Below are 24,495 nucleotides of genomic sequence, written 5' to 3' on the forward strand. Positions count from 1 at the left end.
TCGTCTTTTCTGCTTCAGTGTCCTGCTGAAGGCCTGTGGTAAAGGCGGATAGGGATAGGGACAGGGGGCAGGGGCAGGAACCCCACTCTGTGTTGCCTCCCGCCACCTTGAAGGCCTGGGACAGGAGAGACAGGAGGTAGGGACCCTCAGCCCCAGGCGGGGTCAGTGCAGGACCGGAAGCACAGGGTGTGCGCAAGGACTGGGGGCTCGAGTGGGAGGGAGGCAGGCACCCTGGCCATGATGCTGACAGAAACAGTGGTGGCCCTGTCGCCCTGGGGGCAGGCCAGGCAGGGAAGGAAGAGCCTGGGCTTGGGTGCCCACCTGCCCAAGTTCAAATCCTGGATGCCCTGGATGAGGGACTTAAGGGGGTAGCCGCCTTTATTTCTGAGAACTGCCCGGGCACAGGCTGCGGGTTAGTAGGTCTGGAGCCTCGTGTCGCTTGCTGCCAAGCTGTGTGACTTGGGCAAGTGGCCTGTGCCCTGCCTGCACCTCGGTTTACCTTGTCTGTAATGCGGGGCTTGGGATGGCTGCTTCCTTGTGGGTCACTGTGCGGATTCAATGAGGGACTCTGGCTGGGTGCTTGGAGGAGGGGCCAGCACACAGTAGGTGCTCAGGTAAGTGATGACCGGTCTTTGCTGAGCGCTTCCTTACTGCCAGGCAGGCGGGGCCTCGTGCTTTCCCTCTGACTCCTGTAAGAGCCCCAGGGAGCAGGCACTGGCATCCTCTGTAACAGAGGAGGAGACCTAGGCCCTGAGTGGCCGAGCCGCCGGCCTCTCGCAGCTGAGCTCCCACGGTGGGTGGGTTTGCGGGTACAGGAGGTGAGGAGGCTCAGGGCACCGCAGCCAGGCTCTGGGCCCTGGGCTGACTCGGGTTCCAGGCGTGCTGGGGCACCCCGGCACCCTGCCTTCGCTCACTGCCATGCTCCCAGCACAGGCATCTGCCTTTCATGCAGTGGCTCCTCTGCCTTCCCTTCTGTGGCCCCCATAAGGGCCTGGGTACTTGGTGCACGTGGGGAGCTCGGTGAGGGAGCCAGAGGCCGGAGCCGTCCAGGGTGGAGCTGGAGCCCGATCACTATAAACACGGCCAGTTCCTCTGTTTGTCCCGCCCTCCAGTGCCCAGAGGGAAGGGGTGGCCCCCGGGCAAATATCCGGAGGTGTGTCCCTCCATCCCTTCCCTTGCAGGGTCTCACGCTTGCAGGGCAGGATAAACAGGGCTGGCTGCAGGATAAACAGAGGTGGCTTGGGGTTTGGTGAGGGCTCCAAGTCGGCTGTCCCAAGTGCCAGGCAGTGCACCCATCTCCCGGCTGAGCTCCTCCCACCTCGGGGTCAGCCCCTCCCTCTCCTGGTTTGGTGAGGGGTCACGTGGCTAATCCTGTGCCCCTGGAGTGACTTGGTACCTCCAGCTGTGGGCTGCCTGGTGGACAAAGGGTAGGGTGGAGTGAGAGAGGCCAAGGTGAGGGATGAGGCTAGGCCTGGGGCCAGGTGGGGGCACTTCTGGGAACACAGTGAGGAGGTGGAAGCGAGGCTCTGGGGTGACAGCAGGGAGGACCGGGGAAAGGCCGGCTGTGGGGACAAGGCAAGGACTGGTACTAGGAAGGGGGTGGGGGGGAGAGCCGAGGACAGAGAGGTTGGAGCCAGGACTGGGTGGGTGGGACCAGGGATGGAAGTCTTGGGGGAGGGGTGAGCAGGGTTCCATGGGCTGGAAGACGGGGGTTGGTGGGGGAGACATTGAAGGGGCTCCTGGCTTAGTTGGAGTCAGAGAAGGGAGAGAGGCAGAGGCAAAGGGGCCCTCATCCTGGCCAGGGCTGCCGTATCCCAGCAGCCAGGGGCCCCAGAGCAGGCTGGGAAATTGGACCTGCTCGGGGAGCCCTGGCCGGACCTGGCTCTGGCCACCTGCTGCCCAGAGACAAGTTGAGACTGGTTGTCTGCTGGGTCCCCACCCCCTCCCACTGGGCTCCTGCTACCAAACCGGTTCTCCTCGATGGCTACCTACTGATGGTCCTACCTCTGGGCGAGGGGTGGCAGCCCGTTCTCCTAGCCTTGCAGAGCTGCTCCCACAGGAGAGGACCCGGGAGGGAGGAGAACCGGGCTGAAGGGCCGCATCCCCGACACGCTTGAGAGCGTCCTCATTAGGTCACAAGACTCACTAAGCCTGGGGCCGACCCTGGGTCAGGCACTGTGCCAGGCCCTGCGAGCCAGCCTGAACCAGACGGAGATCCCCGCCCAGTGCATTTCCCCTCATCCTCTGGGTCTTAGTTCACACGGCCTCTCTTCTGGGAAGCGTCCCCTGGTCCCCACCCGACCATCCTTCATACTGGCCTGGTGCTCCCTGACCCCAGCCCCGAGCACTATGGGCTGTCAGGGGGCTATCTTGGTCACCGCCGTGTCCCAGCATCCTCCAGTATAGGACTGGGCACAGAGGAGTGGGTTACTGGTGAATGAATGAATGAATGAATGAATGAATGGTTTTTTTTCCCGTTTTACAGATGAGTAACTCGAGGCCCCAAGAGGAGACGTCACCTGCCCGAGGGCACTTCTAGCACAGCCAGCATCAAACCAGGTCTGTGGGACTCCGGGGCCCACGTGTGGGACAGGGGAGCAGGACCTGGGACTGTCCTCCCTCAGACACTGAGGAGTGCGCCTTATCACCGAGTCACACACGTGGACAGGGCCCTCCCGCCGTGCCCGGCTCTGCTCCCATTAACTCAGTTAATCCTCACAGCAGCCCTGTGAGGCTTGATCCAAGGCACAGAGAGGTCAAGTACTTGCCCAAGGTCACGTGTCATAAGTGGCAGAGAGAGATTTGTGCTCTGGCCATTTGAGTCCCCTTCCCCTCATGGCCCCGGTCAGTGGGACACTGCGGGACACTGCACATCTCTCCCTACAGCCCCTTGGGTTTTAAAACTGGCTTTTCATTTATGCCTGGTACTATCTCAAGAATTCACCCAAAAGTGGGCATTGTTTTGTCTGTTAGTATCCGCTGCACAGTAGAACTTTCCCCACTGTGTGAACTCACTTCTGTGAGCCTCAATCTCTTCATCTAGAAAGTGGGAGTGTGGCGGTAAGGCTCCTAGGGGTCGTGCTGGGTAAGCAGCTGTTGAACAGGGACCCACAGGTGTGTGGGGTTGGCCCAGATTCCGGGCTGGGAAAGCAGAGGTGGCTGAGGGCACGCCTTTGGGAATCGGTCACTGAGCACATGCTGTGTGCCTGGCATGGTGCTGGGGATGGGATGGGACACAGGGACACTGGGCAGGTGAGACCTGGCCTGTGGCACTGATACTCTAGTGCTGGCGGGTATAGACGCCGAGCTAGTAAACACAAGAACAAACAGCAGAATTTCCAGACATTAAGTGTGTTATGAGGTGATGTCATGGAAGGCTAGTGGGGTGCCTCTTTTAACTTGGGACAGTCAGGAAAAAATTCACCAACAACTCCTGGGACCTGAAGGAGGGGAAGGAGGGAGCCGGGCGTGGATATGGGGGAACAGTGTTCCATGAGGAGGGAACAGCCAGTGCAAAGGCACTGAGGTTTGAAAACCCGTGTGAGTGTGAGCGAAGGGGAGGTGAGAGCAGAGAGGTGACAAGGGCAGGTTGTGTGGAGTAGGCCACCAGGAGGACTCGGCTGAGGGCTCAGAACGGAGGCAGGTGTCCACAGGGTCCCTCGGGCTGCCGGTGGGGGACGGGAGACCAGGGAGGAGGTGAGGAGGGACAGGACCAGGGAGGAGCAGGCAGGTTCTGGTGAGTGGCCCCTTCCCGCAGGTCTGCTGATAAAAGCCCGAGCCCGCGCCCTCGCGGTGCCCAGAGCCCCGCACCATGTTTGGGAAGAAGAAGAAGCGGGTGGAGATCTCCGCACCATCCAACTTCGAGCACCGCGTGCACACGGGCTTCGACCAGCACGAGCAGAAGTTCACGGGGCTGCCCCGCCAGTGGCAGAGCCTGATCGAGGAGTCGGCCCGCCGCCCCAAGCCCCTGGTGGACCCCGCCTGCATCACCTCCATCCAGCCCGGGGCCCCCAAGGTAGGCCAGCGCCCACCACTGCCCCTCCTGCCCCCCACCCACCCCACACGGCACCCCCGGCCTTTGACCCCACGCTTGATCCTGCGGCCGGCACCTCACTGACCGCCAGACAGACACACTCCAACCGTCCACCTCGCTCCTCGCCCCCGGCGCTGACCTTTCACCCCTCCACTGGCTGATCCCTCCCCTTGCCTCTCAACACCGACTGCTACCTTGACCCCTGCAGCAGCCCCCCACCCCTCCAAGTCCTGCTCCTCTCCCTGGGCTCCATGCCTGTCCCCAGTACCGGACACTTGTCCTGGGGCAAGGGACAGATACCCCCACAACCATGGTCAGGCTAGGCTCAGAGGAACCGCCGACCCAGCCCCGAAGCTTCTTGGAGGACACCTGCGGGGCCCCGAGGGCTGCAGAGGAGTCTCTGTGCCAAAAGTACAGGAGGCCCGATTTTAGGGGAGGAAGCCTTGGGGGTCTTTCAGTTTGGGGCTTTTTTCCTCACCATCTTGGGCAAATGGGTGGGGTTGGTCTTTTCCCAAGGCCCATGCCCTTACCCCCTTTCCTGTCTGCATGGTCCGGGCGCCCAGGCATGGCCTGTGGGGAGGCCGGCTGGGTGACGGGGCGTGAGCCTGCCCAGCCCGGGAAGCTGGCTTCTAAGCATGGACTTCACCCCACGGGCAGCGGGAACCCGGAAGGGCCGGGGCCCAGGGGCACACAGCCAGGGTTGTTCAAGGGGCGGAGATGGGTGTGCCCAGCAGCGGGCCCAGCGCCTGGGGGCAGGCCTGCAGCTGACTCATCCTCTCCTAGTGCCCAGCCCCTGCCTGGTGGGAGGGCAGCCTTAGTGACCATGTGGCGGGTATAGACGCAAGGGCAGACACTCACCAGGGGGACCAGGATCTCCATCCGGTGGCCCGCCGAGGTGTCGGGGCATTGCACGCAGGCCTTTGGAATACTTTGCAGTCTTTGCCGCGGCTTAAAGCAGCCAAGGCCTCACATCTGCATGTGAGGCTCTCCTGGGCACCACCCAGCCCCCCTCAGTTGCCTCCCCTGGCTGGCCCCAGGGCCGTGGGAGCGCTGGCTGTGGCCTCCCTGGGGCACCCCCTAAAGTCTAGCCTCAGCTCAGCCTGTCCCCGTGAGCCTTGCCCGGAGGATGAGGTGCCTTGTCGTAATTCACACAAAGGTGCCACAGGGGCTGCTGTCCGTCTGGGAACCTCTCCAGTCCCCGCAGGCCCTCCCCCAGCCCGCAGCGACTTCGGCTCTTACCCGAGCGGCAGAGTGTGAGCGGGTAGCTACCTTCTTCCCTGGGCTCCTGGGCTGGGAGAGGTGGGCTTTTGTGGCATTGGTGTTCTCTGCACAGTTGAGTCAGCTCTGGCTGGAGGCTGTCTGGCAGCCCTGGGCCCTCGTCCCTGCCTAGCAGTGACCGGTAGCAGTGGGATGGGGTGCGTGTTCTCTGCTTCCCGCAGCCTCCCCCAGCACCCCACCCCTGTCTGGTTCAGCCAGTGTTTACTGAGCGCTCTCTGCATATGACCCAGACGCCGTCCTGGGCGCCGAGATGGGCCAGAGCAGGAAAACAGGACAGGACGATAGCTGCCCTTCATGAACACTGCACTGGGGGTGCAGGTGACTGTCAGCTTATGAGTGCCGCATGTCAGCTAGTTTTGAGTACTCAGAGACAGAAGGAGGCAGGGAACGGGAACAGGGAGAGTTGGCGGCTGGCATTTTAGACTGCGGGTAGTCAGCGAAGGCTTCCCTCTGAGACGCGGAGCAAGCCTGAAAGAGGGAAGGGAAGGAGCTATGGGCATACTTGGGGGAAGATGTTCTAGGAAGAGCTGACAGCCAGTGCAAAGGTCCTGAAGTGGGAGTGTGCCTGGAGCTGAGTGGGGACTGGGGGAATCCTGGAGGTTTTGACTCAGTACTCAAGGGGAGAGGCGGCTGAGGCCCAGATCAGGGTGGTGGACGTGGCAGGTGAGGTGTGGGTGGGACGCACTCTGGGTCCACTGTGCCCGCCACGGAATTCGCATTTGCCCCTGTCACTCCTGGGGCACTCCTGCCCTGCGCTTCCTGACTGTCCCTGTGCCCCACCCTTGGCTTCCAGGGAACCCAAGAGCGTGGTATTGGGGCTGACAGCCCTTGCGGGCCGCAGGAGAGGCAGAGGTCCAAGCCATGCCCTGGCCCCAGCATCCTGTAATTGTCGGCTCTCTGGGGCTGATTACAGGGTGGCGTGGGCTGTGCCCCCACCCCCTCCGGCCCACAGGGCAGAAGCCTGCTCCCAGCCTGGAGAGTTGCAGAAAGACAGGGAGTGCTTCAGTGGGGGGGAGGGGGGAGGCCAGGAGCAGGACTGCAGACAGCCTGCTCTGCAGGAGGCTAATCCTCCAGCTCTCCTCCTGCAACAGACAGACAGACAGAGGGACTCAGCGGTGTGGGAGGGGCTGCAGGGGCCTCCCCGGTGCCTCCCCACCCGCCCGGCCATCATCACCCCATGGCATTTCTTCATTCCGTCTCTGTCTTGTCTCTGTGTGTGTTGTGTTGTGCTGTCCTTGTGTGTCGGATCCACGTCCTGTGTCCTCCTCTTCCTTGCCCGGCCCCCGTCCCGCCATTGCCCTGGACCCCAGACCATCGTGCGGGGCAGCAAAGGCTCCAAGGATGGGGCCCTCACGCTGCTGCTTGACGAGTTCGAGAACATGTCGGTGACACGCTCCAACTCCCTGCGGAGAGACAGCCCGCCGCCGCCAGCCCGCGCCCGCCAGGAAAACGGGATGCCCGCAGAGCCGGCCAGCACGGCCAGAGGGGCCCCAGAGAAGGGGAGCGGCCAAGGCCGGGTCGCCAGTCGCAGCGAGGCGGGCGGCAGCAGTGGCGACAGGCGGCGGGTGGGGCCAGAGAAGAGGCCCAAGTCTTCCAGGGAAGGCGCGGGGGGACCCCAGGAGTCCTCCCGGGATAAACGCCCCCTCTCTGGGCCTGACGTCAGCACCCCCCAACCTGCCGGTCTGGCCAGTGGGGCAAAAGTGGCAGCTGGTCGGCCCTTTAACACGTACCCGAGGGCCGACACGGACCACCCGTCCCGGGGTGCCCAGGTAACCAATCCCCAGCCCCAGGACTTCCCGCCGTCCCCTTTTCCAAAACTTCCCCGTTCCCCACCTGCCAACCCAACCTGTGCCCAGCCCACTGTCCATCTCCATCCTGACCTTCGTGTGTCTGTCACACAGCTGGGGCCCCTGTCCTGCTCAGGGACCAGAGCTGGCCCCTGGCCCCTCCACTCATGGCCGCCTCTCTTTTCTGTTGCAGGGGGAGCCTTACAACCTGGCCCCCAACGGGCCGTCGGCAGGGGCCCGGGCTGTCCCCCAGTCCTCCTCCTCCCGGCCTCCCACCCGAGCCCGTGGGCCCCCCAGCCCAGGAGTGCTGGGCCCCCACGCCTCCGAACCCCAGCTGGCGCCCCCGGCCCGCCCCGTCACCACCCCTGCTGTCCCCCCCGCCCCCGGCCCCCGCTCGCCACAGCGGGAGCCCCAGCGAGTGTCCCACGAGCAGTTCCGGGCCGCCCTGCAGCTGGTGGTGGACCCCGGCGACCCTCGCTCCTACCTGGACAACTTCATCAAGATCGGCGAGGGCTCCACGGGCATCGTGTGCATTGCCACCGTGCGCAGCTCGGGCAGGCTGGTGGCCGTCAAGAAGATGGATCTGCGCAAGCAGCAGAGGCGTGAGCTGCTCTTCAACGAGGTGGGCCTCGGGTCCCCTCCTTTCCCCTCCTGTCCCCACCATCGCCTTCCTCCTGGTGTCTTCTACCAGTGGGTTTCGAGGCCCATTCTAGGCCAGCCCCTGTAGGGGTGGGGATGGGAGAGGGCCATTCAGGGCCGGGGTTCCTGGGGCTGGGTTCTCGGCCTGTCTCCTCTCCTTACTCCTCACACCTTCACAGGCTGTCACCTCTGCGTTCTGCAACCCCCACCCCCACTGCATCTGTGTCCCGCTTCTGGCCTCTTCTGAGCCCCAGACCCCTCATGCCCTCCAAAACTGGCCCCCCAGATCTCTCCCCCAGCCCTACCCCTTCCCTGGCCTGTCCCCATCTCCCAGCTGCCCCTGTGCAGCCCTGTCCTCTCCCGCTCGGCTCTGCCCGGCTCCACCCTTGGGCACCCCCGGGCACCCCCACACGGCAGCTGAAGGGCTCTTTTGGACATGTGCACCTGTCCCACTGCCCACCCTTTAACTGACCCTTGCAGTTCCCCCTCCCCACCCCTCAGTGTCCTCAGAATAAAAGTCTGGCCTCTTTGCCCAAATCTAAATGCTGGCTTTTGCCTCCCAGTCTCAGTACTCCTTGGCTGTCCCCATAACCCTTCCCCCGGCCCCCCAACACTACAGGCCTCCAGCTGCACTGGGAGCTGCTCAGCGGGATGGGTGGGAGCTGCACGTGGCATGTTCCCACCTCCCCCCAGCTTTGTCTCGTTAGACCTTCTGCCCCTGAAGTGCATTGTTCTGACCTTGGCCGATAGTCTGCTTGTCCTGGGCTCTCATCCCTGTGTGTAAATGTTCTCTTCCCGAGTCCCGAGTCCCACTCCCGACACCAGCCTGGGCCTCGGGGCCACTCAGAGACTGGTCAGAGAGCGGGATCCAAACACGCGCTGTAGGGTGGATGCCACCGTGCAGGCGGCAGGCCTCAAGCTGCCCTGGGGGTCTATTGGCTTTGGCACTGGGGCAGGCGGTGCAGGATGACCCTGGTGAGCGGTAGAGACCGCTGTGACTGGGATCCAGCCTGGGGTGGGGCCTCAGGCCATGCGGGAGGGGAGGCAGGAGGGCAGCGCTCCGCCGGGCACTGACCCAGCCCGGTGCCCAGGTGGTGATCATGCGGGACTACCAGCACGAGAACGTGGTGGAGATGTACAACAGCTACCTGGTCGGGGATGAGCTCTGGGTGGTGATGGAGTTCCTGGAGGGCGGCGCCCTCACCGACATCGTCACCCACACCAGGTACCGCTAGGCGGCCAGACCCCGACGGGCACCCAGCCTGCTGCCTCTCCGCGGCGGGGTCCGGTGGGGGGGGGGGGAGCTGTGTCCCTTCGGACCCCCTGGGGTGGCATCGTGTCTGGGAGTCGGGAGGGCTGCATTCCCCTTGGGCCCCCGGGAGGGGCCCCATCTGCCCACGTCGCTGAGCCCCGTCCCACGCAGGATGAACGAGGAGCAGATCGCCGCCGTGTGCCTGGCCGTGCTGCAGGCCTTGTCTGTGCTCCACGCTCAGGGTGTCATCCACCGCGACATCAAGAGTGACTCCATCCTCCTGACCCACGACGGCAGGGTGAGGAGCCGGGTGGCTTGGGCTCCCCCCACATCTCCCCAGTTCCCCCTGCCTCTCCCCAGCTCTCCTTGCTCTGAGGGTGTCTCTGACCCCGGGTTCGGTGGCTGGAGGAGCAGGAAGTGTGTTTGCTCCTCACACGCCAGTCCGGAGTCGGGGCCAGGCCCGGTGAGGGCGGTGGTTATGTTCACGTGTCCCTGGGGGCCTGGGCTGGCAGAGGCTCGGCCTTCAGCACAGGATGCTGGGAACTGTAGTCTCACACTGGGCCCAGAGAGGGCAGAGGGCCTCTGGGTGGCCGGCTCCAGCTCTCGGCCATATGCCTCCTCCACCGAGAGACTGTTCCTAACCGAGCACCCAGAGGTGCTGGGTGTCTCCCATCTTCTGGACTGAGGTTCCCAGTCCCAGAGGAGCCTCCCAGTGCCCAGAACCTGCGTTTATATTTTAAGAGTAGACAGGATTTCAGCGGGAGGGGGTCCTCGACCTGCACCAAAATCTTGTTGGTGGTTCACCTGCGATCCCCGGGAAGCCTAAGCCATTCGGTGGGGGTGGGGGTGGGGGTGGGGGTGGCGAGTTTCCCTGGGAGTCGCTGTTGCATTCCGCCAACCACTAAAGCCATCTACAGGTGTGTTTGGGGGGCCTCTGGGCCCCTGAAACTGTGCATATATATCTCCTGGGGACGAGAGGATCCATACATCTCCCCAAGGATCTGGAAGGGCCCCTGGCTCCTCACCGGGTGCGAATCCGTGACTCTGAGCACGTAGTTGTTGTGGAGTGGGCCACACCCCTCAGCCCTCCGAAGCAGGGTTGTGCCTGGGGCCTGGGGCATGGGCTTTGGGGGCCAGCGGTGATCTGAGCCCCCAGAAAGCCTGTAGGGGGCTTGGGCCGATTCCCCCAGGAGCCCCCAGGCAGACCCTGTCAGGAAGGCAGCTGTGTGATCCTGGGGAGGTGACACACCTGAAGGCCCTCTGCTGGCAGATGGTGGAGCCGCCCAGCAGTCTGGCTCTAACCTCCAGGCCGCAGACGGATGCTGCTCACCCTCCCACCTCCGGCCGCTGTGACCCCCCCTCCCACTGCCTGTGCCCTGCTGCAGGTGAAGCTGTCGGACTTTGGGTTCTGTGCCCAGGTGAGCAAGGAGGTACCACGGAGGAAGTCACTCGTCGGCACGCCCTACTGGATGGCCCCAGAGCTCATCTCTCGCCTCCCCTATGGGCCAGAGGTAAGCGAGAGGTGGCCCGGCTGTCCGCCTGTCAGCCCTGGCGTCTGAAACAGCTGCAGTGCTGGGGGGGGGGGGGGTTGGTCTGGGAAATGGATCACCGGGGATGGGCTTGTGGGAGAGGAGGTAGGCACGAACGTGCGCATTTATCCCCGATTGGGTGCTAGTTCGGAGCCACGTCCAGGGCTGCGAGTGACAAAACCAGATCAGAATTAGCTGAACACGAAAGGCCTGGGGCCCATACACTGTGAAGTTGGGCATGGGGACAGGCTTCGGGCCCAGCCATCCATGCACCCTGTCCCTCCCCAGTCCCAGCCCCGACTTCTTCAGTGTGTCCTCAGCTGGGCACCCCTCATGTCTGAGCAGCAATGGCCCAGCACCTCGAGTACACATCCTAGTCCCCCCACCCACAGTGCCACTGTTTTCATTAATCTTATGGTTGACTCTGAGTGGCTCAACTTAAGTCACGTGCTTGTCCCTGAACCAACTACTATGTCCCGGCTGTGCTGATTCCGCCCCCTGGTTCAGGATCCCAGCATGCTCTTTGGGAGGGGTGGAGGGGTTCCCCTTGGAGACCTGGGCGTGGTTAGCAGGAATAAGGGAGGGGTGCTGCATGCGCACAACTCTTCGAGCTCCCCGCAGAAGGGGTGTGTGGGTCTGGCTAGGTGGGTGCCGGAGCGGGTGTTCAGGGCCCCAGGACCCCAGTCACAAAGAGGCAAAGGCAGAAGCGGGGCCCCTCCCCACCTCCATGGCTTCCCCCAGCACAGCCCCGCCGTCCCTTCCTCACTGCAGGTGGACATCTGGTCTCTGGGGGTGATGGTGATCGAGATGGTGGACGGGGAGCCCCCCTACTTCAATGAGCCACCCCTCAAAGCCATGAAGATGATTCGGGACAACCTGCCACCTCGACTGAAAAACCTGCACAAGGTGGGCCCTGGCCGGCAGGCGGGTGGGATAGGGGAGAGGACGCTCCGTGTTGGGCTCCCCAGCCCCCACCCCTGCGGGTCCCCTGAGCCTGGGCCGTCCGTCCCACAGTGGCTGTGCTGAACACACATAGCATAGCCAGGTCCAGGAGAGGAGCCTCCCTGGCAAGGGAGGGGTGCCCCCGGGACGTCACCTCCTTACAATCCTTGAAAATGCAGAAGAAAGGAGCCTCTGGTTGGATTTGCTGCTACCCCTGGGGCTGAGCTCTAGACACACGGCACCCTCAGGCCCCCTCCCTGGGCATTTGACGGAAGAGCACACGGAGGCCCAACGGCCAGTGAGCAGTGGAACTGGCACTCAGACACCCTGACTGTGTCCCCCTCCTCCTGGCAGGTGTCCCCATCCCTGAAGGGCTTCCTGGACCGCCTGCTGGTGCGCGACCCGGCCCAGCGGGCCACGGCGGCCGAGCTGCTGAAGCACCCGTTCCTGGCCAAAGCGGGCCCGCCTGCCAGCATCGTGCCCCTCATGCGCCAGCACCGTACCAGATGAGGCCCCGTGCCCTGTCCCTGAACCAAAGAGCCCCTGGGGTCACCCCCGCCCTGCGGCAGGCCAGTAGGGGGCCAGCCCCCACTCCTCAGCCTGGGAGACACTCCATGTGGCACCGCCCTTCTTGCTGGGGGGGTGGGAGCAGGACCCTACTACTGAACTCCAGATTTGACTTTGTGACTTTTACAAAAACACAGGGACTTGTGGGAGCACGTGAGGGCCCTGGACCCCCTCCCTGTGTCTTCCTGTCTCCAGGAAGAATGGGCAGCCCCCCATCACTGGAAATCATCTGCAGTGGGGGCTGAGGTGGATGGAGAGAACACTATGAAAGGTGTGTGTGTGTGTGTGTGCGTGCACACTGGTGTGCATGTGTGTGCACGCGTGTGCATGTGCGGAAGGTCCACCCACTCTGTCCTCCGGCCTGCGAGTGGGCGTCTCAGAGACCTTGCCTGACAGCCCCCGGTCCCCCCACCCCTCCGAGCCATTGCGGGGGGCGATCATGAATGTCTGAAGAGTGGCCTTTTCCCCAAGCCCTGCACCGCCTTTCTGTGGCTGGATGGGGAGACAGGGGTCAGGGCCTCCCGCCCGTCCCCAGCCTCTGCAGACGACTACTGCGCCTGGACAGCCTCCTCTTTTCTAGAAGTCTATTTATATTGTCATTTTATAACACTAGCCCCTGTCCCGACTTGGGACGGCTGGTCTTTGCCCTGCGGGGCGGCACCGGGGACAGAACCACCACTTGAAGAATCAGGTTCCTGTCCCCTTGGAACAGCCTCTCCCTCAAGTTAGTTTTACAATTAAAAGGCTCTCTTGTTTCGTGTGTGTGTGTGTGTGTGGTGTGTGGAGAGCCCCGCCCTGCCCGGGCCGCTTGGTGTGGGATTGGGGGGCGGCAGCCTCCCCGGCAGTTCAGGTCGAAGCAGCCAGTAGTGCCCCCTGACTAGGGGCCCGGAGTCTCACTCCCCGGGCCTGCCAGCAGCCAGTCTGCCAGAGTCCATGAGCCTCGGTGACTGGTTTGCCAAATCTGAGATTCACTGGAAACTTGTTTTAAAGGTAGTTTGTCTTGAGCGTGTTCAGTGGACGGACATGATCTCAGTGAGTTGATGTTATCGCAAACTGGCCATTCAGAAAGGCGGGCAGGTGGGCTTTTGGAATCGGCAAAGGCAGATCGCTGTCGAGTGGCCGGCTTTAGGGATGCTCAGTTGGCCGAAGCCTTTCCTCCAAGTCGGGGTTCTGGGGGCTGAGCCTGGGTCTCCACAAGGGGAGAGAGCAAAGTAACCTGGCTGCCTCTGTGATCCAGCCGCTGACCGCTTTGATTTCGCGCGTCCTCCCCGGGGCGGGGGGAGCAGAGTGTGGAGCGCACCGCATCACTGCGGGCACCGGGGGTCCTCAGCCTGGCGTGTGGGCAGGAAGTATGTAGAGAGTAAGGCTTGGGCCACATGTCCCGCTCCCCACAGTCACATGACCCCCCCTCCCCCAGCATACCTCTCCCCAGGCCCTGAGCTCCCTGAGGATGGGGCACCATGTCTGTGACAGGGCTGGCCCGGAACACGCACTGAGGCTAGATGGGGACTCAGATCGAATCACACCAAGGGCAGCAGCTGTAGCCGTGTGTGAATGTGCTGGAGTCTGGGTGGAGCTGTCGTGTCCCTGGGAAGAGCCAAAATTGGCATAAGGAGGAATGGAAACCCAGAAAAGTCCAAAGTAACACCCCCCACCCATCTCTCGCCAAACACACACCAAAGAAAAAGCTTGGAGCGTAAATGCTTTTACAAAGGAGTCTTACTTGACTTGGAAGGATCAGGTGATTCCTACCCGGTACAATTTGCTCCAGAAAATAGAAAAACGATAGAAACTCCATTCATTTTAGGAGGCTGGTAAGCCTGTGATTCCAAAACCAGGAGAGGACTGCGAAGAACAGAGCCCCTGGGGACCCAGGGCCACTCCAGGACGCCCCACTGCCGCTGAAGGATGGGCACCCCATCATCCAGTCATCACGGGGTGGAGGCGACTCAGCTGTGATTGTCACCCTTAGTCACCATCACTGCAGTTTAAACAATGGTTTTGGGTGGCCCTGAGGACGTCTCTGCAGGCCCTGTGTCCCCGTCCTGCTGCCCATAGAAGGGGTACCTGCAGCATCAAACGCCTCTAGTTGTTTCAAACAGGAGATTTAATACTGGGGGTGGTTACAAAAGTGTTGGAAGTCTGGGGGAGCCAACAGGGCCAGCAACCTGGCCACGTGTGGGGCTGGAGGAACAGAAGGGCCCAGAGGCACCGCCAGAACCCCAGGAGTCCCCTCGTGCCTCTGCTGCTGGGGGAACACAGGTGCTTCCAGCTTCCAGCCCCCCAGCACCAGTGCCTCCTGTGGGCAGGACCCTACTGCCCCCAGCTGGTGGGGGGTCCACGCAAGTTAGGTCTTCAGGCTTCCAGCAGGACAAGGGAACACTCAAGGGCAAGTGTGACACAGCAGCCGCGACCTCTGACCTCTGACCTCTGGTGCGACACAAGCAGTGAACGGTACCTCGGCTCCGGTAGGGGGTGCTGTGCTCTCAACTGGGAGAGGGAGTCAGGAGGTATTAGCCTGTAGGTCAAAGGCATGTTTACAGAGACCCAGAATGAGTGAGTGAAACGAGTCAGACCAGTGGTTCTCCCCAGTGTGGTTCCCGGACCTGCAGCATCCCTGGGAACCTGCTGGGAATGCAAATTCACAGGCCACACCCCAGGCTGAACCTGGTCCGAGGAGGGCGGGTCGAGGTGGGCACTCCCCTTGAAGGACGTGACCAGACGTTGCACCATCGCCTCATTGGCCAGAGCTTGGTCACATGGTTTCCCCCAGCGGCAAGGGAGGCTGGGAAACGTAGTCTTTATTCTGGGCGGCTGTGTGCCTGGCTAACAATTCTATTACTGTAGAACTGAGTCTCCTCCGCTGTTCGCTAGACTCGCTGGGCTTCTCCGGAGAACCCAGAGGCAGACCCAAGTGTATTCAGGACTTTAATGTACAGTAAGGATGGCCCCACAAAGCAATGAGGGTAGAATAGGTTGTTTAATAATAGTGTTGGGGAAATTGGTTCATTATCTGGAGATAAATGAAAACTGAATCTGTACCTAACACCGCAACAAAACTCTTGATCTGTGCTGTCCAGAACGGCAGCCACTAAACACATGTGGCTATTTAATTTTAAATTAATGAAATAAAATAAAGCATTCCGTGTCATGGCTGCACTAGCCACATTTGACGTCTCAATGTCCTGGAATGGCGACCTGAGCTGAAATCAAGAGACGCTCAACTGACTGAGCCATCCAGGCACCCCAAGAAGACTTTTTTAATGAGAAAAAGAGTGTCCCAAATAGAAAAATGGGCAAAAGGTATAAACAGGCAACTTACAGAGGGGAAAAAAAAACAAAAAACAAAAACCAGCCAAGGCAAGTATGAGGGCACAATCTCAGTGGTAATCGGAGGAAGGCAAATTTCAACAGGCTGTCACAAGTTGGGTAAAAATGAGAGTGTGGTTTAGACAAATGAAGTAATGCACATTCACACCTCCCGGTAAGTCCGCTCCTGGGTGACTTCCCAAGGATCTCATGGGACCCGGAAGGAGTGAGCACCAGGATGTTCCCTGCGCAGCGTTTATGGGGCAGGAGCAGGAGGAGGCCTGGGTGTCCGTCCTCGGGCAGCGAGTGGTAAACGCGGGCTGCACCCCAAGGACTCCTGTGCCGTGCTCAGGAGCCAGGGACCAAGTGTGCCCGTGGGTAGAGGGAGCCAGCCCAGCAACGGAAAAGGTAAAATCAAGATCTATGTACCAGGCTACGTGTGTCGATTACAAAATATGGACATAAAACAATAATATTCATTTTTCAAGATTAAAAAAAAAGAAAGACTCATTTCCATAATAGAATGGCTCCCAGTGGGGAAGAAGGGGGAGAGAGAGGGAACAAAGAGGAAGAATAAATGAACAAGAGAGGGGTTTGGGGACGAAAAGACCTTGAAGGTCACACTGAAGGTCTGTCCTCCTATGAACAAAGGGCAACCCCCTTTGGTGTGGCTTGGGACCTGGTCACAGGTATTCAAATGAAAATTATCCAGGTGATTGTGTGTGTGTGTGTGTGTGCGTGTGTGAGAGAGAGAGAGAGAGAGAGCATGAAAGTGATTGTGTGTGTGTGTGTGTGTGTGTGTGTGTGTGTGTGTGTGTGTTTGAGAGAGAGAGAGAGCATGAAAGAGGGAGAGGTCCAGGGAGGGGTAGGGACAGAGGATCCAAAGCAGGCTCCACACAGCACAGAGCCTGAAGTGGGGCTCGAATCCATGAACGGTGAGATCATGACCTGAGCCGAAATTGGATGCTCAGTCCACTAAGCCACCCAGGCGCCCCTGTGCAGGTGATCCTAACGCACAGCAGGATCGAGAACGGGAACATGGTTGTGGGGGCTCCCAGCACTTTGTCTGCCACAGTGTCACTGTTGGACTCAGCCCTCGTGCCTGCCTCCTGCAACACCCCACGGCTTATGAAGAGGGGCCCAGAGAAGCGTCTCATGCCCCCACTTCACAGATGTGGAATCATGTCCACAGAGGGTAAGGCCCTGCCCCGGGTCCCGTGGCCTAGGAGGGCCAGGCTGAAGTCTCCGGTCCCTCAGTGGCCTCTGTGCCAGGCCCCGGGCCTAGGCAGTGGGGCCGCAGCATTGAGCGGGACACACATGGTCCAGGGTCCAGGAAGGTAACACCAGGGAGCCGGAGAGCAGGGGCGGTGGGGGGGCGGCCCTAAATACAGAGTGGGGCAGAATCAAACCAGTTATGTCTATAACTGCTCAAGTGAAACTGATATAGTTTCATTCAAACATTCAAAATAAAGTCTGAAATTATAATTGGTGTTTAGAATCAAATTTGAAGAATTTCTTGATAAAATATAAATCTGTTCTTTTGAAAACTATCAATTGATGGGAGAGCTAGAGACTTATTAACCCCTCCTACATGTGTAAGGAAATAAGTGACAAAGTCTCTTGCACTGAAGTTATGTATTTTAACAGCTTTACATGTAATATTCATATATAAAAAACTTTAAGTGCTTTTCTCCAATTTAAAAATCTAAAGAATTCAAAAATAAGGCATTCAATATTTGAAAAAAGTACAGATTTACAAAATGTGTATTATTCTGTCATGAAAACTCCACACCAACATTACACACTTGGAAAAAAATACAAACAGGATATATTACAAATTTATGTAAGCAATAACTTAGTTCACAGCCCTTTGAAGAGCAGTCACTTCCCAGGTCACTGTGACCTTGTGGGACGTTGGCCCAGCGAAGCCAAATGTTCTGATTTCCCTTGAGAAGATTTGCACGCGAAAGCTCTTCAGTCTTAAAGGTAGGCAACCAATGCCGCACGTTGAACAGTATCGTGTGGGCCAAGCAAAGTCAAGGTCACAGCTAACGTTGGTCAAAATAGGAAGTGTCCAGGGCCTCGCTGAGCTCTGAGTTTATCTCGTTGAACACGCTGTAGCGTGTTGAGTGGCGCCCCTCCCAAAGATACGCCCGTGTGGGGCCTCTAAATCCACCTTCTGTGGGAAAAGGGCCCTTGCTGGTGTGATTCAGGGTCTTGAGATGAGATCCCCGGCCATCTGGCTGGGCCCTGCACCCAGTGCCAACGTCCTGTCCTAGAAGAGAAACACGGAGGGAGGTGTGCGACGCCCAGAGAAGGCCTGTGAGGACGAGGCGGTGTGAACAGCACCGGAGAAGGTTCTCCCCAGCAAGCCTCAGAGCGGGCAAGCCAACGCCTTGATTTAGGACTTGGGCTTCCGGGGCTGCGAGACAGCACCTTTCTTTTTTTTTTTTTTAATTTTTTTCTTTTATGTTTTTTATTTATTTTTGAGAGACAGAGAGAGACAATGGAGGGTCAGAGAGAGAGGGAGACACAGAATCTGAAGACAGGCTACAGGCTCTGAGCTGTCAGCACAGAGCCCAACGTGGGACTTGAACCCACAAACCATGAGATCATGACCTGAGCCGAAGCCGGATGCTTAACCGACTGAGCCACCCAGGCGCCCGAGACAGCACCTTTCTGCTGGCTGAAGCCACCAAGTCTGGCACTCTAGGAAGCTAATATGGCCTTCCCAGGAGTTGGTGGACGTCACCACCTGAGGTCACGCGGCCAGAAGGTGGAAGAGGCGAGATTCGAACCTAAGCACATGGTCTGGGAGCCTCTGCGCATCATCGCCCTGTCAGTCTCCTGGACTGGGCAGGGCTCCCTTCACTACTGCGCCTGAGGGACCAATAGAAGGGTGTCAACTTCTGTCTCCCAGGGGGGCTGGGGGTGGCCAGTCAACTGGACAAAAGGCCAGGCCCCCAAAAGGAGGCTCAGGGGAGAGAGGGTTATTCCAGAAGCCTCGGGGCTGAGAGGTGCTGGGGCTGAGAGTGAGGAGTCTGGGCAGCAAACAGGGTCCTGGCCCGTGGTTTGGGGAGGTGGGGGCAGCTCACGGCCCCTCCCTAGAACATCAGAGGCACCATAGAAGTTTGGGGCCCCTGGGTTAAACAAAGTTAGAGTCTCTCGATTTCCTCCTCACTCCCTCTTTTCCCTGTACCTTTGTCTCTGTCTCTCTCTCTCTCTTCCTTATTCTATCGCTTAAATCTTACGTAGTATTTCAGCAAATAACCCAAAGCCATGGAACAAAATGTAAAAGATTCCAAAGGGGATAAATTGCAAAACCAACCTCCCTCCCTCCCCATCCCCTTTCCCCAGAGGCAACCCTTGGTGCAAGCTTCTCCTCCCAGAAGTGTGTGCACATACAATAAATACCTCCATGCATATGCAGATCCGTGTCCTACTTCGCACAAATGTCAGCATAACGTACACATCCTTCTATGCTTTGCTTTTTCCTCCCTAACACTCCATTGTGCTGCTGGTTCCTTGTTGGTACAGAAACAGCAAGCTCACGCCCGCCGATGGCTAGAGTGTCATCCACGGAGCACGAGAACCGTGAGTTACTGAAATAGTCCCCGTTGATGGACTTTTCGGGAAGCTTGCGGTTGTTGGCCATTCAAAACAGTAGAGATCTTGTACAAATGCTTGTTATCTGGCATGAGGGCAAACGGACCTGGTATCAATACACCTCTCCTCCTCCCTCACCTGCCACTGGACTCCCACCTGCCCTCTGCCCCATGTAATGCCTTCCGGGTACCTCTTACCTTCTAGATCCTTCCCTGCCCCTGGCCAACCTCACCTCAGTCTCTGTCTTTATTTTCATCTCTGTGTCGAAGTCTCCTCTTCCTCTTTCCCTCTGCCCCTCCCAATTCCCTCCCACCCAACTCATCCCTGCCTCTCTGTCGCCCCCTGCAGGTGAACCTGGCTCACCTCATCCCCTGCCCCCTCCCGAAGAAGCTGGGCTGCCCCACACCCTACAGCCCTGGGGGGAACCTACCATCTGTCTCTCAAAGGCCCCTGGTGCCGCCAGGAAGCCCACCATTCTCTCTCTACCAGTAGGATTGGGCCCTGGGGGTGACACTGGTTTTGCGGTGGAAGTGGTGGGAGCTAGACGTCGGCCTGGTGGATGTGCTTCCTCGACTGGACGGAGCCTTGTCTTCTTGCCTTCTTGTCCTCCCCGCTCAGCAAGCAGGGCAGCCAGTCTGTCCGCCCTGAGCCGAAAACAAACAAAACACAAACCCGCCCATGGCCCTGCCCTGGTGAGGTGGACATTCTCATGGAGTGACAGGTTCATGACCGAGTGAACACAGCCACATACTCATAGGTACTTATACATCAGACAAAATTCAAGAAAGAAAGAACAGGGTGTGACGACACAGAAGAGCCGGGGATGGGAAACTGACCTTGGCTGGGCGGCCCCAGGTAGCTGTTTATGTACCAGTAGGCAACAGTCGCCAGGATGTAGGGTTGGGTAGAATAAAGCCAGAAAGACGTGTTTCATTATGAAGAGGTGACATTTGAATGGAAGATGGAGTGGAAGGCCTGGTAGGCAAAAGGGGCAGAATGTGCAAAGGCCCTGAGGTAGAAGGAAGTGGGAGGGTCAAGAACCAGCAAAAATATGGGATACCACGAGTGAGGGGAGAGTGTGGGCCACCTCGGATAGCACTGTGGGGAGAGGCTAGCCCCGCAGCTCGTCATTTCCCAGCTAAGACCTTCCCTGGTCTCACTTAGAATGTATTACACGTACCTACCTACTGCTACCTACCTAAGCTGCCCCACATTGCCCTCCATTCCTCTGGGCCTCCCCGCTGGGCCTCCCACCCCAGGGCCTTTGCCCCTGCTGTGCCTGCTGCCTGGACGTGCTCAGCTCTTTCCCCTTCTCCAGGTCTCCACTCGAATGTCACCTCCTCCAAGAAGCCCTCCCTAACTACCCCAGTTAAAGCAGGCTTCCCACTCCTCTGTCCTCACAGCCTGTTCTTTCCCCTCAAAGCACTTGATGCCGTATGTCAATTAACCAGCTAGCCCTTGACTTGTTGAAGTCCATCCCTTCCGCGACACGGCCTGAGGCTCCATGGGGACAGGAATGGTCTGTTCTTTCACATTACATCCTCCATGCACAGGGCTTGGGGATGTAAGTCACAGCATTACTTGATAAGTATTATTGCTTATTATCATGTAATACTTAAGTGTTTGTTAAAAGAATACGAGGCAGAAAGGCAATGGGAAGTCAGGGATCCTTGTTTTCTCTGTCCATGTTTTTTTCTTCACATAGTAGCATATAAGGTCCCCGTCAGTCACCTGATCTTTTTCGCTTAATAAGCCTGTAGATAATTTCTTATTAGTATGTAGAGAGAGTTTTTGTTTTGCTTCTTACTGAGGTATAATTTACAATGCAACACACCCATTTTATTTTATTATGTTTATGTTTATTTATCTTGAGACGGAGCGAGAGCAGGGGAGGGGCAGAGAGCGAGGGAGAGAAAGAATCCCAAGCAGCCTCCGTGCGGTCAGCGCAGAGCCTCCGCGGGGCTCGAACCCACCAAACGGTGAGACCATGACCTGAGCCGGAGTCGGGAGTCGGACGCTTGACCGACTGAGCCACCCAGGCGCCCCCAGACAGCTTGGCGAGTCTGGACACACGTATTCACCCATATAACCAGGACCCCTCGTGGATTCTAGGAGACTGCCGCCTTTTCCGGCATTTTCCCTAAATGGGGCCACACAGCGCATGCGCTTTTCTGCCTGGTGTTTGTCACTCTGCGTGACGATGTTTGGTGTCAGGCAGCGATGGTTTGTTTCGATGCTTTATCCCTTTTTCTTAGGGAGAGGACGCAGCAGGCTCCCCTCGCCCGTGCAATGTGCTCGGTTTGGAGCGGCTAGGGAGAAGCCTGGCGTGTGCGGACCCGGGCTTCCATTTCCCGTGGCTGAGTCCTCGGTGGTGGACGGCTGTGCGGGAGGGCCGGGGGGTATTTGTGGGGTTTGTTTCTTAATTATTTGTTGTTGTTTTTTTAAGTCATCTCTACACCCACCATGGGGCTTGATCTCACGACCCCAAGATCAAGGATCAAATGTTCTTTCGACTGAGCCAGCCAGGCTCCCCCGATATCTGGCTTTATAAGAAATAGTTGGGGCGCCTGAGTGGCTCGGTCGGTTGAGCGTTCTACTCTTTATCTCGGCTCAGCTGAGTCTGACATGCTGCAAAGTTGGGACCACTGAGTCTGGGGGTGGGGGGGTGAGTGAGAGGCAAAATCATTCAAGGTGGAAAGAACTTTGGGAACAAAAATCCCTGAGATGGGAGACAACAGGTTATGGAGACAGCGACCAGAAATCTCGGCCTCGAATGTCAGCCAAAGAGCTGAGATCATTTTCCTGAGGGCACTGGGGAGCCATGGTGGGTTTAAGTGGGGGAGTGTCTGCTTGGGTTTGGGCTCTTATAGACCCCTCTGACTGTATCCGTGTGTGTGTGTGTGTGTGTGTGTGTGTGTGTGAGATACAGAAGGGGGTGAGGACCCCAGGAAGGAGACGATGTGAACTGTGGTGTGGAAACCATGGCAGGCCAGGGGGCCAGGCAGGGCAGGGGTGGGGACCCCACTCTACACACTCCTTGCTGCTCTTCCTGTTAGGTCTCTGGCTCCAGGCCACTCCCTGTCCTGGATTCTGACCTGGGACAACTGTGACTCCCCTGGAGAGACACTCCGGCACTGCTCTGCCCTTCCTCTTCCTTCCCTGCCCCGCCTCCCTTCCCCCCTCCCACCGCGGCTCCCTCTCCGGTGAGGACAGGCCGGCAGCCGGCCAGATACAGGTGTGGGTTGTGTGCTTGTGGGGGGCGGGGGAGGAGTGTCTCCAGTTGTGTGCGGGGACTTCCTGGTGTGTCTGGGTTGCGGCCCTTGACTACACAGCTGGTCTGCTCCCTCCCATAAGTCCTCCCCGCCCGCCCCCGCCCCCAGACCCTGGCTAGTTCTCAACTTTCCCAGGACATGTCATCTCACCTCTTGCCTCAGTTTCCCAATCTGTGAATGAAGGAACTATTACTACATCACCCCTCCTGGGGCTGTTGTGAGTTCCATGAGTTAAAGACAGACCCCCAATAAAGGTGACCATTATCTCTCGTGTGCCTCTGGGTGGGCCAGTATTCCTCCCTGGGGGCGGGGGTGGGGGGTTTGATGCCGTGTCCTGTGTGTCTCATCTGAGACTCTGGTGTATCCACCTGTCGCCCCCCTGCCAGCTGTGTGACCCTGGGTGAGTTACTAGACTTCTCTGTGTCTCAGTTTCCTCATCTGCAAAATGGGTGCAGAACAGTATCTGTTTCCTGGGGAGGTAATTACTCCACCTAAAGAACACAGAGCAATGCCTGGCACGCAGACAGCCTCAATTACACGAGCAGCTTCATTCGGGTGTGAGCTCAACTCTGGTGTCGGCAACGTGTGTCTGTCCGCGTCTTGCAGGAATCTGGGGCAGGAAGTCCCCGTGGAAGCCTGCGGGGTTATTCCGGGCAGCATGGGACCAGGCCTCTCTTTCCTCATCTGTGAAATGGGAATAACAATGCGCCCCACACGGGGCTGGTATGCTGGCAACACGCAGCTCCCCTCCTGTTTCCGGCGTCTACGAAGTGCGGCTAATAGGGCTGCCCGCCTCCTTCTCTGGTGCTGGAGGATGAAATGAACCTGGAAGCACCTAGAACAGCACCCCCTTCGCAGAAAGCACAATCTGTGAAGACTGCCCTGGTCATCCGCGCGGAACTCTGTGCCTGTGCTTGTCCAGGCCGGTGCGGGCCGGGGCCTGGCAGGATGTGGCCACGGGCACCGGCCCTGCAGGTCCTGCAGGCACCCCACTTCCTCCGCACCCTGACCTCTTGCCCTTCCCCTCACTCCCAAGTCACCAGGGCCTCTGAGAAAAGAGGGTTTGGCAGCCCATAACCCCTGCCTCTGTCCTGGGAAGGGGTACAGGCCCCAAAACCCAGGTGGGGCTGCTGCTTTCCTCTCTGCTGCTCTGTGTCCCCCCCGGGGCACCCATCTCTGTGCCTGTGCATCCGTGACTGTACACCTCTCTCTTTTTTAAAAGACGTTTATTGGGGCGCCTGGGTGGCTCAGTTGGTTGAGCATCCCACTTTGGCTCAGGTCGTGATCTCATGGTTTGTGGGTTCAAGCCCTGCATGGGGCTCTATGCTGATGGCTCAGAGCCTGGAACCTCCTTCAGATTCTGTGTCTGCCCTTCCCCTGCTCGCTCGCTCTCTCTCTCAATAAAATAAATATAGTTTATTTATTCTGAGAGAGAGAGAGAAGATATGCAGGGCAGAGAGGGAGAGAGCGAGAATCCCAAGCAGACTCTGCACCATCAGCACAGAGCCCTACAGGAGCTCGAACTCACAAATGGGGAGATCATGACCTGAGCTGAAATCAAGACGCTTACCTGACTGAGCCGCCCAGGTGCCCCTGTCTCTCTCTCTCTCTGCCCTCCACCGTAATTTCCAGAATGTCAGGGTCCCAAGGGTGTGGCCCAGGTGAGGGGAGAGGTAGGACTTCCCCCCACCTCCTACTCCCTGGATGAGAAATGGGGGGGGGGGCTTCCTTAATTAACCTCTTAACCCTGCCCTGCCAGGTCTTAACGAGGGGAAGGGACGTCATTAGAGGACAGGGAGCCCTGGTATTAGCTCTTTTGTCACATGCTTCTCCCAGGGCCAATGCCTGGGCCCTCAGCTGACCCCAGGGGAACTGGGGCAGGAGGCTTGGGAAACTGGAGCGGGGCTGGACGGCTGGACTCCCGGGGTCAGAGGAGGAGAGGATCTGGGATCCTGGGTCTGAAGGAGCAGGGGCCTGGGGCCCTGGACTCCTAAGTCTGAGGGCGGAGGGCCTGGGACCGAGAGCCTTCCCCTGAACACGCCCATCTCTTAAAGGCCCGCCGGAGCGCCCCGCCCCGCCCGCCCCCAGTTAACCCGGAGCCCAGCGGACAGGCGGGCACAGTCGCCCGGAGCCCACAGACCGAGCGGGTGCGCGACCCACACGCGCCCGGCAGCGGGATGGAGACCGATGAGCCCGAGAGCCCCCGAGAGCCGCCGTCCCCGCCCCCGCCGCCGTCGCCGCCGTCCCCCGCGCCTCCCGAGACCCCCGGGTCCCCCCGGCC

General features: G+C 59.2%; 2 protein-coding genes across 4 annotated transcripts in view; both read left to right on the top strand.

Annotated features, from left to right (window-relative positions):
• Window positions 1-12,787, top strand: part of PAK4 (p21 (RAC1) activated kinase 4) — a 43,992-nt gene extending 31,205 nt beyond the window's left edge. For 2 of the 3 annotated variants that reach the window (XM_029925535.1, XM_029925536.1), the window contains exons 2-10: window positions 2,486-2,559; window positions 3,758-4,015; window positions 6,622-7,080; window positions 7,292-7,720; window positions 8,829-8,962; window positions 9,161-9,287; window positions 10,375-10,500; window positions 11,290-11,424; window positions 11,815-12,787. In XM_029925535.1, coding sequence (XP_029781395.1) covers window positions 3,812-4,015; window positions 6,622-7,080; window positions 7,292-7,720; window positions 8,829-8,962; window positions 9,161-9,287; window positions 10,375-10,500; window positions 11,290-11,424; window positions 11,815-11,970 — 1,770 coding nt within the window. In that variant the 5' untranslated portion in view covers window positions 2,486-2,559; window positions 3,758-3,811 and the 3' untranslated portion in view covers window positions 11,971-12,787. The remainder of the gene's footprint in view (window positions 1-2,485; window positions 2,560-3,757; window positions 4,016-6,621; window positions 7,081-7,291; window positions 7,721-8,828; window positions 8,963-9,160; window positions 9,288-10,374; window positions 10,501-11,289; window positions 11,425-11,814) is intronic. The other variant, XM_029925537.1, reaches the window with a different exon arrangement.
• An 11,563-nt stretch (window positions 12,788-24,350) lies between these two features.
• Window positions 24,351-24,495, top strand: part of NCCRP1 (NCCRP1, F-box associated domain containing) — a 3,324-nt gene continuing 3,179 nt past the window's right edge. The window contains exon 1 of the mRNA XM_029925659.1: window positions 24,351-24,495. Coding sequence (XP_029781519.1) covers window positions 24,392-24,495 — 104 coding nt within the window. The 5' untranslated portion in view covers window positions 24,351-24,391.

This window comes from Suricata suricatta, chromosome 16 (assembly GCF_006229205.1).
Source record: "Suricata suricatta isolate VVHF042 chromosome 16, meerkat_22Aug2017_6uvM2_HiC, whole genome shotgun sequence".
Taxonomy (NCBI): domain Eukaryota; kingdom Metazoa; phylum Chordata; class Mammalia; order Carnivora; family Herpestidae; genus Suricata; species Suricata suricatta.